Source organism: Stegostoma tigrinum, chromosome 28 (assembly GCF_030684315.1).
Source record: "Stegostoma tigrinum isolate sSteTig4 chromosome 28, sSteTig4.hap1, whole genome shotgun sequence".
NCBI lineage: Eukaryota > Metazoa > Chordata > Chondrichthyes > Orectolobiformes > Stegostomatidae > Stegostoma > Stegostoma tigrinum.
In genome coordinates, this window is record NC_081381.1 from 46,855,510 (window position 1) to 46,874,722 (window position 19,213).

General features: G+C 43.0%; 1 protein-coding gene across 1 annotated transcript in view; it reads right to left on the minus strand.

Moving 5' to 3' along the window:
- Positions 1–14,761: 14,761 nt before the first annotated feature.
- Positions 14,762–19,213, minus strand: part of epha8 (eph receptor A8) — a 495,908-nt gene continuing 491,456 nt past the window's right edge. The window contains exon 18 of the mRNA XM_048561609.2: positions 14,762–17,946. Coding sequence (XP_048417566.2) covers positions 17,909–17,946 — 38 coding nt within the window. The 3' untranslated portion in view covers positions 14,762–17,908. The remainder of the gene's footprint in view (positions 17,947–19,213) is intronic.

Below are 19,213 nucleotides of genomic sequence, written 5' to 3' on the forward strand. Positions count from 1 at the left end.
CTTGAAGAAAATGTCTAGCTCTACCAGATCAAGGTCAGAGATCGGGAGGATTCTGTGTTTGAGGTTGATGCTGTACATACAGACTGGACTATCCTGCAAAATGGTGACACCCCTCTTTGTTGCATTAGCTATTTAATATGCAACTTATTGACTGCAATTTTGCTGTTATGTTTCATATATTCAGTTTAGGTTCAATTTTGAGGAATAAAACAGATCATTTTGTCGATTTGTTCCCCATAGCATTTGTTCAGTAAATTCAGCTCTTTTGGCTTCTTGGTGTCACCAGGGATCATACGAGTGAGATCCCTGATATTAGCAGTAGAGCCAGCAGAGGAGTGAGGAGCAGCTGTGTCTGCTATCATGAGCTAATAATTGGGGCTGGACAGAAAAAAACGCTGTTAATGAGAGTTCAGTACTCTTGAGTGATGGGGCTCAAAAGTTCTTTTCTTCATTAATTTTGACCTTTAATGAAATAACATGGAATTAAAAACGACAGAAGCGATGGTAAACCTAAACCAATCACAGTCTGAGGAACAGCATTGGGTACAGTTTTGACAGATATTATTGGGTGCCGTACTAAATGAAGGATTCAAAGGAAGATTAACGATTGATGGGTCTGAATATGTTGCTATGTTTGGATTTTAGTGAAGCATGAGTGAGCGTCTCCAGCCTGCCGACACTCATTAACTCACGGTTAAGCAGCAGAGCTGCAGGTTTGGGGAAACTAAACAAACTGTCGATGTGCAACTTCCAGGGCTTCTTCCAATTTGATCAGAACAGCTGAACCTTTCTGAGATAACAAGGTGTAGAGCTGGATGAACACAACAGGCTAAGCAGCATCAGAGGAGCAGGAAAGCTGATGTTTTGGGTCAAGACCCTTCCTCGAAAAGTCAGACTTCCTGCTTCTCTGATGCTGCTTGGCCTGCTGTGTTTATCCAGCTCTACACCTTGTTATCTCAGGTACTCCAGCATCTGCAGTTCCTGCTATAGCTGATCCTTTCTCCATGTTTTTGTTCTATTCTGGGATTTATGTAGCATGGCTGAACCAGGAGGTTTGCTTTGATTATGCCTTTGGGTTCCCTTTGATTTCTTTTGTTCTTGGCCTCCATTTGGTGGGAAGATCAGATGAGATTCCCTACAGTGTGGAAGCAGGCCCTTCAGCTCAACAAGTCCACATCACCCCTTGAAGCATCGCACCCAGACCCACCCCCCTATAACCCACACACCCCTGAACACTACAGGCAATTTAGCATGGCCGATCCACCTTTCTAGCATTTATTCATTGAGATTGCTGAAGCAAATTTCTTATTTCAATCATTTCAAATCACTGGTCATGTCTCAGCTGAAGTATTTACCTTAGAATTGACTGCTACAGGGCTTCAGAGAAACAGAAGGAAGAGTTAACATCGGAAAACATCAAAAGTCACAGAATGCATTTTGGTAGTCTATATTTTGGTGTTATATTCCCAAATCTGAACGTTCTTTAACTTTAAGGAACTTTTAGCAGTGTCTGTCATAGACCATAGAACATAGAACATAGAACAGTACAGCACAGTACAGGCCCTTCGCCCACGATGTTGTGCCAAACTTTTACCCTAATTTGAAGGTCTATCTAACGTCCACCACTACCTTATACTATCATCCATATGCCTATTTAATAGCTGCTTAAATACCTCTAATGAGGCTGACTCCACTAACCTCTCTGGCAATGCATTCCACGCTCCTACCATTCTCTGAGTAAAGAACCTATCTCTGATGTCTCCCCAATAACTAACTCCTTTCACTTTAAAACTATGTTGCCTCATAAAAACTACCTCCACCCGAGGAAAAAGTCTCTGGCTGTCTACTCTGTCTATGCCTCTGAGCATTTTGTACACCTCTATCAAGTCACCACCCATCCTTCATCGTTCTAAAGAGAAAAGCACTAGATCCCTCAACCTTTCCTCGTAAGACCTTCCCTCCATTCTATGCAACATCCTGGTAAATCTTCTCTGCACCTTTTCCAACACTTCCACATCCTTCCAATAATGAGGTGATCAGAACTGGACATAATACTCCAGATGTGGCCAAACCAGGGTTCTGTATGGCTGGAGCACAGCTTCAGGGCTCTTGAACTCAATCCCTCTATTAATGAAAGCTAACACACCATGTGCCTTCTTAACAACTCTATCCACCTGGATGGCAACTTTCAGGGAACTGTGAACATGAACCCCAAGATCCCTCTGCTCCTCCGCACTGCCAAGAATCTTTCCGTTAACCCTGTACTCTGCTTTCAAATTTGTCCTTCCAAAATGAATCACCTCACACTTTTCAGGGTTAAACTCCATCTGCCACTTCTCAGACCAGGTCTGCATCCTATCAATGTCCCATTGTAACCTAGAACAGCCCTCCACACTGTCCACAACTTGAACCACCTTCGTATCGTCCACAAACTTACTAATCCAGCCTTCCACTCCTTCATCCAAATCATTTACAAAAATCACAAATAGAAGAGGACCTAGAGCAGATCCTTGTCGTACACCAATCTTAACTGAGCACCATGTTGAATATTTTCCGCCCACTACCACCCTTTGTCTTCTCAGGGTCAGCCAATTCTGAATCAAATCTGCCACATTTCCCGTTATCCCATGCCTCCTTACTTTCTGCATGAGCCACCCATAGGGAGCCATATCAAAACACCTTACTTAAATCCATGTAAACCACATCCACTGCTTCATCCACATGTTTGGTCATCTCTCAAAGGATTCAGTAAGGCTTTTGAGGCATGATTTACCCCTCACAAATCCATGCTGACTATCACAAATCAAACTGTGCCTTTCCAAGTGATCAAAAAGCCTGTCGTAAGACTAACTGTCCTGTAATTTACAGGGTTATCCCTATTCCCTTTTTTTGAACAAGGGAATGACGTTTGCCTCTTTCCAATCTTCGGACACTATACCCGTGGACAGTGAGGACGAAAAGATCATCGCCAAAGGCCCTGCGATCTCTTCCCTCGCTTCCCATAGAATCCTTGGATAAACCCCATCAGGCCTGGGGGACTTATCTATCTTCAACTTCCTCAGAATTACTAGCACATCTTCTTTATTAACATCGACCTCCTCTCGCCTACCAGCCTTATTCACACTGTCTTTCTCTACAACTAGGTTCCTCTCAGTTGTGAACACTGAAGAAAAGTATTCATTAAGGACCTCTCCTATCTCTTTAGGCTCTATGCACAAATTCCTTTTACAATCCTTGATCAGTCCTACCCTTCCTCTGGCCACTCTCTTGTTCTGCACATATGTGTAGAAAGCCTTGGAGTTTTCCTTGATCCTATCTGCCAAGGTTTTCTCATGCCCCCTTATAGCTCTCCTAAGCCCTTTCTTCAGCTCCTCCTTGGCTAACTTGTATCCACTAGAGCATTTTTCGTTCCTCTTTTCCTAACCCCCTTCTATATGCCCCCTTCTTCCTCTTAACCAGTTGTCTGACCTCTCTCAATAACCATGGCTCTCTCACTTGACCACATCTTCTCTGCCTCCTTGGGACAAACATATCGAGCACATGCAGTATGCATTTCTTAAACATTCTCTACATTTTTGTGGTGCTCTTCCTTGACAGCATCTGTTTTTACTCAGTTCTTGCCTAACTGAATTGTAATTACCCTTCCACCAATTGTAAACTTTACCCTGCCATCTGTACCTATCCTTATCCATGGCTATCATGAAAATAACAGAGTTATGTTCGCTACCGCCAAAATGCTCTCCTACCAATAGGTCTAGCATTTGGCCCAGTTCATTGCCAAGCACCAAATCCAAAGTGGCCTCTCCTCGTGTTGCTCCATTTACATACCGAGTCAAGAATCCTTCCTGAACGCACTGGACAAAATCTGCTCCACCTAAACTATTATAACTAAAATGTTTCCAATCAATATTTAGAAATTTGAAGTCAGCCATGACTACAACCCAGTGACTTCTGCACCTTTCCAGTAACATCCTCCCAATCTGCTCCTCTACTTCTCTGCAACTATTAGGGGGTCTGAAAAACAACCCAACAAAGTACTTGTCACTGTACATTTCAGTGTCTTCCCAGATGGCAGAGGTCATAAGACCATAAGATATTGGACCAGAATTAGGCCATTTGGCCCAATGTGCCTACTCTGCTATTCAATCATGGCTGATACATTTCTCCGCCTCATTCTCTTGCCTTCTCCCTGTAGCTGCTGATCCCATACTAATCAAAAACACATCTATCTCTGTTTTAAATGCATTCAATGATTTGGCCTCTACAGCCTTCTGCAGTAAGAGTTCCACAGATTCACCACTCCTTGGCTGAAGTCATTCATCCTCCTCTCATTACTAAAGGGTCATCCCTTTCCTCTGAGACTGCACATAGATCCTAGTCTCTCCTACTACTGGAATAATCTTCTCCACAGAAGCTCTGTCCAGCCCCGTATTCTGAAAGTTTAAAGGAGGTACCCCCTCATGCTTCTAAACTCCACTGAGTTTCATCCCAGAGCACTCAACTTCTCCTTATGTGACAAGCCTTCATCCCCAGGATCATTCTTGTAAACCTCCTCTGGACCCCTTCAAGGCTAGTGCATTCTTTCTTAGATATGGGGCCGAAAATTGCTCTCCATGTTCCCAATACAGTCTGAATAAAGCTTTATACAGCTGCAGCAGTACATCCATGCTCTTGTATTCTAGCCATCTCAAAGGTCATGGATTTGGAAGATGCTGTTGAAGGAGCATTGCCAGGTCCATGAAGTACATCTCATAGTGCCACTGCGCACTAGTTGTTGAGAGAGTGAGTGTTTTAAGGTTGTGAATAGGGTGCCAATCTTAAATGCTCTTCAGTTTCTTGAGAGCTGGAGCTGACAGTACCCCCAATGTACTTTTAGCTTATGCATTACAGATGATGAAATATGGGGAGTCAGGAAGTTAGTTACTTGCAACTGGATTCCCAGCCTGTTTTGTAATCATGGACGTTAAATGGTTGGTCTAGTTATATATCTGGCTCATGGTAAGAAATCAGGATCTTGATAAAGGATACAATGATGGTAATACCATTGAATATCAAGGGGAAATGAATACATTCTCTATTCATGGAGATATAAATTGCCTATCACATGGAAAAAAAAACTTGATACTTATCAATTCAAGTCTGGATATCATCCAGGTCTTGCTGCATTTGGGCACAGACTGCTTCAGTATCTGAGGAGTCGTGAAAGATTCTGAAAGTAATATAGTCGTGATTGAATATTCCCACCTCTAACCTTATGTGGGAGGGATTGCTACTGATGAAGCAGCTAAAGATGTTTGGGCCGAGGATGTTACCTCGGGGAACTGAGGGCTTTTGTGGTGCAGTATAGTGTCTGGGCCAAGATGCCCTTGTTCCAGTCCCATCTGCTTCAGGAGTGTGCGATAGTGTTCCTGAGCAGGTTGATTAGAAAATATTCACTCTGAGGAACTTTTGCAGAGATCTCCTGGAGTGGGATGGCCAGCATGACTCCAAAGAGTGAGAGATGCTGCCATCATTTCTCTCACGCCCCCTCTCTTAAAATAATTTTACAATGACTCTTTGATGCTACATTCAGTAAAATGTTGTCACAACCTTTGTGACTTTAGCCCCTATTACGCTTCCCCCCGCTCCTGACTGATTTCAATTCGACACTCACTAAATGAGGCATTGATGTCGAGGGCTGCCCCTCTCACCTCACCTCTGGAATTCAGCTCTTTTTCCATGTTTGAACCAAGGCTGTAACTATGTCAGGAGCTGAGTGGCCCTGGTGGAGCCCAACCTTGAGCAAGTTATTGCTGAAAAAGTGAGAGAACTATTGATGACACCTTTCATTGATTTGTTGGTGACTGAGGGTAAACTGATGATGGAATAATCATTTGAGCTGGACTTATCTTGCTTTCTTTTTGTGGCCATCACATAAATGGACAATTTATTATGGTCTCACTTTCCTTTACCTCTCATTCCAAAACAGGTTATGAGCAGCAAGACTGTTAATATAGAAGTAGACAGTGCTGACCTCTGATTTCAATGGCAAATCCACTTCCTGTAAAGGGTTTGCTGAAATGGTCCTGAAAGTGGCCAAGTTCAAGGTGATTCGAGTGCTTGCTTCATAACTTTTAATGTTTTAGCTTCCCACTCCATCTATACCTAGCTATTTATGGGAGCTAAAACAGTTTCCATTACATTCAGTTCAGATGGAATATTCAGGAAAGTATATGAAGGTTTCTGAGAAGGTGTATAATAGATTTCATCTGCTCATGTTGAGGATACTGGTCTTCAGTTACCTGTTGAGGCTGGAGAAGTTTGCTTTCTTCTCCACAGAAGGGAAGATTAAGGGGAGATTTTGTACAGTTGTTTAATATCAGGACAGATTTTGAAGGACTATGTAAGGAGAACTAACAGGAGTGTTGCTGACCAAAGATCACAAATTTAAGGTAATTGCCAAAGAAACCATAGAGACATGAGGAGTGTATTTCTTTTACACGGTGAGTCATTGCTGTGCTAGTGGGAATTGCTGAGTTGCTCTTACAGACTGGTCTCCTTTTGTGCTTCAGTCATTCTTTTTTCTCTGTTATTGTCTCAAATGCACTGCCCGAAAACTTGGGGGAAGCGACTTTAGTCACAACTTGCATGAGGGAATTACATAACCACTGTGATGACCAGAAGGCATGAATTTTGTGGAAGTGTATACTCTTCACGATTCTCTTGTTTGAAACTTTTCTGAAAACAAATGGTTGGCATTGCTGAACTCTTACATTGGCTGCTGTAATTGCAGGCCTGGAACCATCCAGAATTTTCTACAAGTCAAAGACAGCCAGTCCATTAAACCTCCTATGACTTGAAGATGTGAAAAACAATCATAATTTAAATTCCCCCCTTTATCCGTGATTATACTCAGAAGTAAAAATCAGGGTCACGGGGTGAAAGCTTTAGAAGTGTGACAAAATATGATGCATTCAAAAAGCCAGCACTGCACAATGGAGTGACTAGTCCCCTGCGCTGTACTGTTCAATGAGGCAGTGAAAATTGCACTTGCTTCAGGTATCAAGGTCTCACTTATTTCAATGCAACATTCCAACCAAGTAAACACAGAAAGATGTGTTTTTTATTCGGCTGAGAAAAGATTACATTTTACAGTAAGGAACTTATAAGAATAAAATTAATATAGCGTGCTATGCACAGGACACAAGTAACTCCTCAGTCTCAGCTCAGGAAAGGTTTAGATGGATCAAATAGTCATTTCAGAAATGAGTTACCAGTAAAAATGACAATGAACTCGTCTCCAGAATAATGCCACTTTTATTAAGAACTGAAAGTAATAAATAAAAGCCAAAAAAAGCAGCAAAGGAACAATTAAAATGCAAGTGCAAACATACGTCTGATACACATCAACACAGAAGACACAAAGAAATCTTTGGTTTGAAATATGACAGTTATTTACAGTAAATAATCCTAATTCTTAGCATTTACATTGTTATTTTTCATAAATAAAGTAGAAAAATAGATCAATGCAAGAAGAGGTTACATAGTTTAAAGATTTAAGAAAAAGGCAGTTTTTTAAAGTTTTTTTCTTACCTGAACAAAAGCTAAAATTTAAAAATAATAACACATCATATCTGCTTACACATCTTCCATGGGAAGAGATCAAAGATAATAATTCGGAGTATCATTTCATATTACAATAGAATTGACTAGGTTGTTTCTCCTTTCACATCAGACACAGGAATCTTGCCATTTGAAACCTTATTGCTTTGATTTGAACTTCAGACAACATTGAATTGGGTTGGGGGGAATCAATCACCTGCCTGAATGGTTCAGATCTCCATGTTTCACACTGGTAAACAGGTTGTAGGTTTCATATTCAAAATATAAGATTGCACTGTGATAACAAATATGCTATGTGTCTGGTGAAAAGAACTCTTGAGAACAGGAAGTAATGTTCAAATGTCCCTACAGAACCTCATCAGCCATCTTTCTGCATTTGAGTGAATACCAGATTCAATCTCATTTAAATTGACTGATGTACAGTCCCCACTCACTTTAATCACCAGCATTACACATGCACACATACCAAAAGCATTATTTATCTCAGGCTGGATTAATAAGTACAATAAGCCAACGAATACAACAAGTCTAGAGGTCAAATTGGAAACCTGTTGCTGCAGGCACCTGCCATCTCTTAGCTCAACTCCACTCTTGCTGCTTAAAAATAACACAACAGAATGTTGGCTCCAAATTTGCCAGATTTCACTAAATACTACTTGAGTGAGTGGAAGAAGCAGCCAAAATAATTTGTGCAATGCTGTGGTATCTATGTTTTATGAGGGTGCTGTTGATAAATACATTTATTGCTGATTATGTTGACAAATAGAGATGAAAATGAACTAAAGAATATCAGGGAGAACCATGACCTGTATCTATCAGTATTAAGCCCATTCAGTTACGTATAAACCTCATGCAGAGATGATAAAGAAAGCCTGTAAAACTGTCAAATGACACACTGGTTTGACTCGTATACGTCAAAATGGCATTCCAGAGCGATCGGTATGTTCATTTCCCACGGTTATTTTTTTTCTGTTTTTCCTCTGAGTTAGTGGAGACTGATAAAAGTTGAGATAATTCGTACAGAAGTTTTTGTTACTGTGCTTTCTCCCAGTTTCATGCTATACTTTGACCTTTTAATTCCCAGTTCTGGTGAAGAACAAAGTGCTGTTTAAACAGGTACATTTAATGCTCCGTAATGCAAACATATATATTGCTAGACTAATACAATTACAGCTAGGACTGGACAGTGGACAATTCACGTATGCTCCACTGGACGCTTTTACTGGGGAGAATGATAAGGATTGACCTCTGTGAGGAAGGTTTTAGCATTTCCTCTGTCACGAGTCAGCGTTAGTGTGATTGCGAAGCCGTGGAAGTAGACAGAAGCCGGAAAATTGACTTTAAGTCACTCTTTACTGTGCCAACTGTGCACCATCCAGGTTTCTCAGGTCGCTGTGCTGTCTGATTAACCGCTGAAATTAAACATTGCAATAACGGAAATGACCTGAAATCCCAACTTCCTATAATTTCTACAGAGCACAGTAGACAAAGACAGTGACATTACCAGCGACTGTGTCCAGTGGAATCTGTGTGCAATCAAGAATCGGGAACAACTTCATCTATATACAACTTCTATTTCAAGCACCAATTCCATTTAATGTGTTAATTCATCCATAGAAAAGAAAAGTCATTTTGAAGAAGAAGATAGTTGAGCTGACGCATGAAGTGAAAGCAACCGTGCTTAATCTGGAGCCTTGTTATACAGCCCCAATGAACTATCTTATTTGCCTTTGAAGAGATTAGCTGTTGCCTTCTCAACCGAAAGTGAAAAACATCTTTTGCTGACCATATTAGAAAAACAGCACTTTCATGTTTCTTCGCGTCTTCCTGTCATTTTCAGATCAGTGTCTATTGACTACAGAAGAGCGCTGGTAGGGTTTATGGATCCAGTCTGTGACGCAATGCAAGCTGTCTATAAGGGTCACTAAATATGCACTGTAATCCTTATTCCACATTGTGTTCTTGTTATGAACTGACAATACCTCATTAGTAGCACATTCCATTAACTTCCAAGGGAAAACTGTTACTCCCTGAAGCCATCAATCACCTCTTGGCAAAAAAGGATTCATGGTAAAGCATTTTGCCAGCTAACAGGTTTCTCTGTTGCTTCTTTTATGGGGAAAAAAAACTAATAAACCTTTCATTGCCTATGATAAGGTTCTAGATGGATAAATTCCTTTTAATCTACTAAAATGTCAATATTTCAATGTCATATTCCCAGAGACGGTCAGCCCACCAGTTTAAGACTTGTCATGTGACATGTGAGCCAACATCGTGGGTAGCTCCTCATTGACGATACAGCTTTCAACTTGGGCCAGAAAGATATGAATTAACCCAATGAGTCCTGTCAGTACTTGTTATTTGCAAAGGTATTCTTTACATTAGTTTCAGCAATGCTGAAATTTCACACGTTAAAAGCCCTAAAAATATGGTAAGCATGATATCAATTAATTTGGATCTCTATCTTGTAGGGCAACATAGCATGTGATTATTGCTACTTAGTAATGACTGTAAGATATTGTTGAGATTCACTATAAGATAAAAGGCCTTGCGTTAGATCAAAGTTGTTTGTGCAGTCAGACCTGCTCAGAGTGCTTCACAATCAATAAACTGTAGTATTGTAACTGCTATGAATTCAATGAGAAACTATTGTTTGGAAAGTAAAACTGTCATTTGCTTTGTACTAACATACCAGTATAAATTTCACCCTCAACATGCAAACAACAAGGTCACATTTTCATTTTAACATTAATGGATTTGAAACAGTACTCATGGATCTCAGTGCTTTGTGTTAATTTGAGCACATAAATGGCCTAAAATGAACAGTGTTATAATGGAGGATAATGGGGCTTTTTCTCTTTAACTATATTTTGAGTGTGAAAGTTGCCATAGTCCTGATGTCCCATAGTTTGCTCTTTCATTACAGAGATATTAAGTTTTATCTCAGGGACACCATGACTCAGGTGAGGGATGATGTTGAGGATAGCCTTCTTAATGACCTCAGCCCACAGGGGAACGGAACCTTCAGTGGTGGCATAATTCTGCATCAAGATGTTGCCATACACTGGTAGGGAATAGAACCAGGGTCTCCCACATGATCACCCCACCGGTGAAAACCCTATCATTGAACCTCTGACAATAGCATAACATTGGGTATATTGACTTTAGGCAGAAACTGAATGTTGATAGGTACTAATTTAACTCTTGTTACTTGTCTTGATATTCCATCCCATTGACTTCAATTGGGTAGGTGATTTGAGTATTACTGCTGAGGGCGTGAATGCCCCCCATTGTATTTATAATGTCTGCCTGTTACTGTCAAACAGACGGAAGATTCACACATCTCCCAAACCATGACCTATATCTCATTGAAGCACAAGGTCAGCAGATACATGGGAAGCCCACCACCTACAAGTTCCCCTCCAAGACATTCACCTTCCTGACATGGAAATATATTACCATTCCTTCAGTATCACTGGAACTCTGATCTGAACTACATTGCAGGTATACTTACACTCTAAAGGACTGCAGCAATTCAAGAAGATAGTTCACCACCACCTTCTCCAGGACAATTAGAGATGTGCAATAAATGCAGGACTAGCTAGCAAAACCTACATTCAATGAATGACTTCAAGAAAACACAAAGAGTGAGTGAGAGATAATGGGAACTGCAGATGCTGGAGAATCTGAGATAACAAAGTGTGAAGCTGGATGAACACAGCAGGCCAAGCAGCATCTTTGGAGCACAAAAGCTGACGTTTTGGGCCTAGACCCTCTCTGATGAAGGGTCTCGGCCTGAAATGTCAGCTTTTGTGCTCCTAAGATGCTGCTTGGCCTGCTGTGTTCATCCAGCTTCACACTTTGTTAACAAACAGTGAGTGAATTGGGTTTAGCAATAATTGAAACCAAGGGTTAGTGTCGACCAATATTATGCATGCTACTTAATTTACTTGCCGAACAAACAAATTTACACACATTAACCCATTTGTTTCCTCCTCATTTGCTGCCTGATTTGTTGATGGTACTGTGTTCATAGTCTTTGTTTCAGATTTCCAACTTTCTTGGGATGTCCTTCTGCATTATTTGATAATGGAACATCTCTTGCCACATGCCAGTTGTGGAAACGAAACTACTTTGTGAACTTTACTCAGGTGTATGATTCTCCATTAGGTCACAGAACTCTGGGATAGAGGTACTGACTTGTGAAGGAACTCCAGAAGGAAAACAGAGGATCTTGCAGCTTTGCTCACTGTTAGTTGAAGGGTGCAAACTATTTTTGAAGAATATCTTAGATTCCAATCACATTGGTGAAATTAGAAAAGGACCCTTTCACACACTTGTGGACTTCTTTCTATGTAGAACATTAACTGAGACCATGATTTTCATTCTTGTAAATTGGAAGGGCTGATTAGAGCTTCTGGAGGTGCTAAAGAGTGGATGGTAGCAGACTGAAATCAGTGACGAAAAATGTAGCGCGGAGGTGTAACAGGTAATTAATCTGTTGTTAATAAAATGTGAGGCTGGATGAACACAGCAGGCCAAGCAGCATCTCAGAAGCACAAAAGCTGACGTTTCGGGCCGAGACCCTTCATCAGAGAGGGGGATGAGGTGAGAGTTCTGGAATAAATAGGGAGAGAGGGGGAGGCGGACCGATGATGGAGAGAAAAGAAGATAGGTGGAGAGAGTATAGGTGGGGAGGTAGGGAGGGGATAGGTCAGTCCAGGGAAGACGGACAGGTTAAGGAGGTGGGATGAGGTTAGTAGGTAGATGGGGGTGCAGCTTGGGGTGGGAGGAAGGGATGGGTAAGAGGAAGAACAGGTTAGGGAGGCAGAGACAGGTTGGACTGGTTTTGGGATGCATTGGGTGGAGGGGAAGAGCTGGGCTGGTTGTGTGGTGCAGTGGGGGGAGGGGACGAACTGGGCTGGTTTAGGGATGCAGTTGGGGAAGGGAAGATTTTGAAACTGGTGAAGTCCACATTGATACCATTAAGCTGCAGGGTTCCCAGGCGGAATATGAGTTGCTGTTCCTGCAACCTACGGGTGGCATCATTGTGGCACTGCAGGAGGCCCATGATGGACATGTCATCTAAAGAATGGGAGGGGGAGTGGAAATGGTTTGCGACTGGGAGGTGCAGTTGTTTGTTGCAAACTGAGCAGAGGTGTTCTGCAAAGCGGTTTCCAAGCTTCCGCTTGGTTTCCCCAATGTAGTGGAAGGCACACCGGGTACAGTGGATGCAGTATACCACATTGGCAGATGTGCAGGTGAACCTCTGCTTAATGTGGAATGTCATCTTGGGGCCTGGGATAGGGGTGAGGGAGGAGGTGTGGGGGCAAGTGTAGCATTTCCTGCGGTTGCAGGGGAAGGTGCCGGGTGTGGTGGGGTTGGAGGCAGTGTGGAGCGAACAAGGGAGTCACGGAGAGAGTGGTCTCTCTGGAAAGCAGACAGGGGTGGGGATGGAAAAGTGTCTTGGGTGGTGGGGTCGGATTGTAGATGGCGGAAGTGTCGGAGGATGATGCGTTGTATCCGGAGGTTGGTGGGGTGATGTGTAAGAACGAGGGGGATCCTCTTTGGGCGGTTGTGGCGGGGGCGGGGTGTGAGGGATGTGTTGCGGGAAATGCGGGAGACGCGGTCAAGGGCGTTCTCGATCACTGTGGGGGGAAAGTTGCGGTCCTTGAAGAACTTGGACATCTGGGATGTGCGGGAGGAGAATGTCTTATCGTGGGAGCAGATGCGGCGGAGGCGGAGGAATTGGGAATAGGGGATGGAATTTTTGAAGGAGGGTGGGTGGGAGGAGGTGTATTCTAGGTAGCTGTGGGAGTCGGTGGGCTTGAAATGGACATCAGTTACAAGCTGGTTGCCTAAGATGGAGACTGAGAGGTCCAGGAAGGTGAGGGATGTGCTGGAGATGGCCCAGGTGAACTGAAGGTTGGGGTGGAAGGTGTTGGTGAAGTGGATGAACTGTTCGAGCTCCTCTGGGGAGCAAGAGGCGGCGCCGATACAGTCATCAATGTACCGGAGGAAGAGGTGGGGTTTGGGGCCTGTGTAGGTGCGGAAGAGGGACTGTTCCACGTAACCTACAAAGAGGCAGGCATAGCTGGGACCCATGCGGGTACCCATGGCCACCCCCTTAGTCTGTAGGAAGTGGGAGGAGTCAAAAGAGAAGTTGTTAAGGGTGAGGACGAGTTTGGCTAGGCGGATGGGGTGTCGGTGGAGGGGGACTGGTCGGGCCTGCGGGACAGGAAGAAGCGGAGGGCCTTGAGGCCATCTGCATGTGGAATGCAGGTGTATAGGGACTGGACGTCCATGGTGAAGATGAGGTGTTGGGGGCCAGAGAATTGGAAGTCCTGGAGGAGGTGGAGAGCGTGGGTGGTGTCACGGACGTAGGTGGGGAGTTCCTGGACCAAAGGGGAGAAAATGGAGTCCAGATAGGTGGAGATGAGTTCGGTGGGGCAGGAGCAGGCTGAGACGATGGGTCGACCAGGGCAGGCAGGTTTGTGGATTTTGGGAAGGAGATAGAAACGGGCCATGCAGGGTTGGGGAACAATGAGGTTGGAGGCTGTGGGTGGGAGGTCCCCTGAGGTGATGAGGTCATGAATGGTGTTGGAGATGATGGTTTGGTGCTCGGGTGTCAGGTCATGATCGAGGGGGCGGTAGGAGGTGGTGTCGGAGAGTTGGCGTTTGGCCTCGGCGATGGAACCAGCCCAGTTCGTCCCCTCTCCCCACTGCACCACACAACCAGCCCAGCTCTCCCCTTCCACCCACTGCATCCCAAAACCAGTCCAACCTGTCTCTGCCTCCCTAACCTGTTCTTCCTCTCACCCATCCCTTCCTCCCACCCCAAGCCGCACCCCCATCTACCTACTAACCTCATCCCACCTCCTTGACCTGTCCATCTTCCCTGGACTGACCTATCCCCTCCCTACCTCCCCACCTATACGCTCTCCACCTATCTTCTTTACTCTCCATCTTTGGTCCGCCTCCCCCTCTCTCCCTATTTATTCCAGAACCCTCACCCCATCCCCCTCTCTGATGAAGGGTCTAGGCCCGAAACGTCAGCTTTTGTGCTCCTGAGATGCTGCTTGGCCTGCTGTGTTCATCCAGCCTCACATTTTATTATCTTGGATTCTCCAGCATCTGCAGTTCCCATTATCTCTGATACTAAATTAATCTGCTGTTGCTTGTTTTCTGTTCTAACTTGCTTAGGTGCAAAGCCGTCATTTCACAGCAAACTAGCTGAATTCTGCTGATACGCTGTATGTGATAAGTTGCGAGAAATGAATATTAATTAAATTATGCAAATTGTGGAATGTGAGATGTTGTTACTCGCACTCTTTATTGTTGAAGCACAGGTCTTTGAAAGTCAGTGAGAGTGGGCGAGCCAAACTTTGCTGCTCATTGTTTTACGCATGCAAATCTAGTTTGAATAAGAAACAAATTCAACTCACATATGGAATAAAATGAAACAATAATTCAGATAGAGGACCTAGACAACAGAATAAACCAAGTATGGTTTTGATAAACAGTGTCAGACTCCAGTCCATCACCGGCACCTCCACATCTTGACAAATAGTATCAGATCCTGGGGGTGATGCCACAATGTTTATTTGATTGATGAAAGATGCTGTAGGGTGAAGGATCTGCTGCTGTGGACAATGCCAGGCTGGCATCAAGAATTCCCTCGTGAGATAGCTTCACTCTTCTACTGAAAGTGAAATTGTTTGTGAGTGTTATTTGGGAAAAATAAAATCAGCAGATATTTTACATCCCTACCCATTGGCTTCAATGGAAACAAGAAGGGAAGAAACTGAAAGCAGGTTGGTAGTTCACTGCCTTTACCAATCACTCAAAGTTAAAATCTAGCCCAACATCACAATCCAATACTCCTTTATTTTGTCTTTCCAAAAAGCTGTGGTAGTGAGTTTTAACGAAATTTACCTGCTACTCAATTTAAACAGTATTCAATTACAGTAACTGAATTGACAAATGCATTCAAATTGGACCCAGAGGAATGCCACATGAATGTGCTGACACATGCATTACAAATTTTGCTGATAGTGATTACACGCCAATGGGCTCTGGCCTTAGCTTCAGAAGAACACCTTGTATAAACCAGTGAGACAATCTTCCAGCTTGTGGCCCCTTTGCATGAGTCTGATGATTCTGAATCAATTTGTGCTGAACTTTTTTCTGCTAATTTCAATAAAATATACATTGAAATTGTTTTCTGAGCCGAGTGCGGCCATCAGTGTTCACTGCTGATGCTGATGATGTTTATGCTTAGGGGAATTTGTGACCCATTACTGCAGATTTATGCAGTTAACAATCTGCAGTGAGTTACCAAGCAGTTCTATATCTCATTCTTATTAAGTATAATTCAATTTGGCCTTCAATTACATGCCTGAGACAGACAGTTTGACTATTTAGTGCAGTGTAGTAATGAGTACAAGATATTCATTAAAACCATAAATCTCATCAGATTTGTTAACTTAATTTTTCAGGAACTAACAGTGATCACTAAGAATCACGACTATTCGTGACCCTGTTAGATAGGTTTATTCCTAATATAGATAGAAGTAATGTATCAAAATTAAGGGGTCACTTAAACTTTCATTAACTTGATAACATCCCTGTAGGATTCAACCTTTTTAAACATATATTACTCAAAGTTGTTCTCCACAACAGCCTCTCCAGATATTATGAAAGTTAGTAAGTAGACTACAAGCAGCCTTTCTCTGCACCAGACACTGAATGAAAGCCTGAATGAAAGCATAAATTTATTAGATACCAAAGTGTGGGGCTGGATGAACACAGCAGGGCAAGCAGCATCTTAGGAGCAGGCCTGGACCCTTCATCAGAAAATTTCTTAACTGTTTGTTTTCCCTAAATCAAGAAAGATAACAACTTTGAAATTTAATACAGACATCTGAACACTTAACACATTTACCTGAAATGTTATTCTTCACTATATTCTAGCCTGGAGATTCACCACAGAATGTGCAGCCCTGCCACAAATACACAAAATCTGGAACTCAGCACACAGCTCCGTGTCAAACTCACAGATTGTGGAACTCCACCTGAGACTGACAGTTTTTGCAGCTCTGTCCCAGAACCACAGATTCTGGAGCTCTGCCCCAGACCCATACACAGTGGGACTTTACCATGGACTCACTGACTCTGGAGCTCCACCCAAGACCCATAAACACTAGCATCCACAGATTCTGCAGATCTACCTCGGACCCCGAGAACTTGAAACTCCACCACAGAGCCTGGAACTTCAGCACAGGAACAGAGATCAAAGGACTCCAATACACTTAAATACCACGTTTATTGATTTTGCTAAACTGGTAATGAGTCAGAATGTGCAAAATGTCCATCTGTTGGTGTCTTACAGAATAATTTTAAAACCAACAATATGTAGTAGCTTAAAACTGGTGAGAGTGCTTCAGTCTGTCTCTCTCTTTGGCCTGTCCTAGTTGTAATTATTTTGTGACTTCTGGTTTAGTTACTGAGGTATTAAGAACTCTGAAGAATAGAAAAGCAATGGAAACTAAATATAATAGCAGTGAGGTTTTCTGTTAGCGCACCACGTGGCCCTGTTGGAGCACAGTGGGGTGAAGGCAACATAAGAACTGGAGTAGACCATTCAGCCCTGCAAGCCTGCTCTGCCGTTCAATATGATCATGGCTGATCATTTAACTCAGTTCCTTTTCGTGATTTCTCCCCATATGATTCCTTTAGCCCTCAGAACTGTATCTAACTCCTTGAGAACATTCATTTTTGGATCTTTGTAGCAGATAATTCCACAGGCTCACCACCCCTGGGTGAAGACATTTCTGATCATTTCAGTCCTAAATGGTCTATCACACATCTTTAGACATTAGCTTTGATGTGTTTGCCACAGAACAGAATGCCCCAGAATGTTAAACAAACACGAGGCCAATTGGCTGATGAGTTGTGAAATAATGAAATTATTTATGGGGGAGCAGAAACAAGAATACTATCAAAAAGTACCGTTTTGTGGAATGAGGTTCCCAGGTGACTGCATCTACTTGAATAAAATCATTTCTTATTTCAAACCTGCTGATTCAAGATGGCCTTTTCATTGGCTAAGGTTGCAGTGTCTCTGGGGCTTGATAACCAGCGTCAGGTTAAACAGCAATAACAACAGACGGTGAGCACGTTTACTTTACGATCCATTAGATTCAGAGGGCAGTGTTCAGGATAGAAAGCTGCTGGGCCACATCATGATTGCAGACGAAGGGATGGGTCTGTGAGTGAAGTAACTAAAGACAGCTCAATGAGGAAATCACGGTTCTTCAGGTAAACAAGGAAGCGATATTATTCCTAGAGTAAATGAGACAAATTTAAGAGTTCAGCTATGAAAGATATGGACATGGTTTGCTTCCTGATGGAATTTGGAATGACACCAAGGTGAAATGAGATGGCTCGTTTCCTGCCAGAAACAGGAACAATTCTAGGTTAAAATGGGGAAGGCCCGAAGCCCAAAGAAGCATGACATTGGGTGGACTAGGGCCTTCAATCATGACAGACCAAGATGTTTTGGACAAAGTAATTAAGGAGGAGCAGTACAGTGGCTCAGTGTTTAGCACTACTGCCACACAGTGCCAGGGGCCTGGGTTCGATTCCATCCTCAGGCTGCGCAGGGTTTGCACATTTGCCCATGATTGTGTGCTTTTCCTCCCACAGTCCAAAGATGTGAGGTGAGGTGGATTGGCCATGCTAAATTTACAGCAGTGTCCAGGGATGTGCAGGCTAAGTGGATTAACCATGGGAAATGTAGGGTTACAAGGGAAAAAAGTAAGGGGGTGGGTTTGGGTGAAATACTCTGCAGAGAGTAGGTGTGGATTCGATGGGCTACATCACTTCCACACTGTAGGGGTTCTATGAGGGCTAGGACCCTTCATGGACTCTGAAGGTCATGGGGGATGTTGGAAGAAGCAGCTGAGAGGAAAAGAAGAGAAGGGAATTCTAATCTTATGTCTGTGTCAGTGAGGAAAAATATGACAGCCAAACTAACACAGGCAAGGGAAAACCGGTTAAAGAAACAATGTAGCGTTCAAATTAGATTGACTCACCTTCATCAAAAGGTGGCTGAGACCTTCAGAAGGCAACCGTTGTTTCAGGATGTTCCAGATAAAGGTGAAGTGGACTGGTGGGATTTAGGAGATGAGGACTGTGTATATTGAGAATGGGACAATTATGACTCAGAATCTGATTTATAGGATTCACATTTGTGCAAGCCTTTGGGACCATTGGGCTGATTAATGTTGATTATCAATCCCTTTACAATACAAAGTGGCCCACACAGAGCCAAGACAGAGGCAGATATCTGACTCACATAATTCTGGATAAAAACCTATGATGACTATTATAAGTATATGTTAAAGCCGCCCATGACTAAGCGGCACAAAATGGCCAGTAGCGGCCTCTCTAGCTCTGCTGCATATGCCTAACAGCAGTTAGAAAGCTCGGGAAAAGTATTGGTTTCATGCAATCTCCACAAGTAGAATAATGGCAGGCCTGTGTAATCGAGAGCACTAGTTACTGCACTGAGATAGAATGGGCAGCTGGAAAATAACAGTTAAGAATA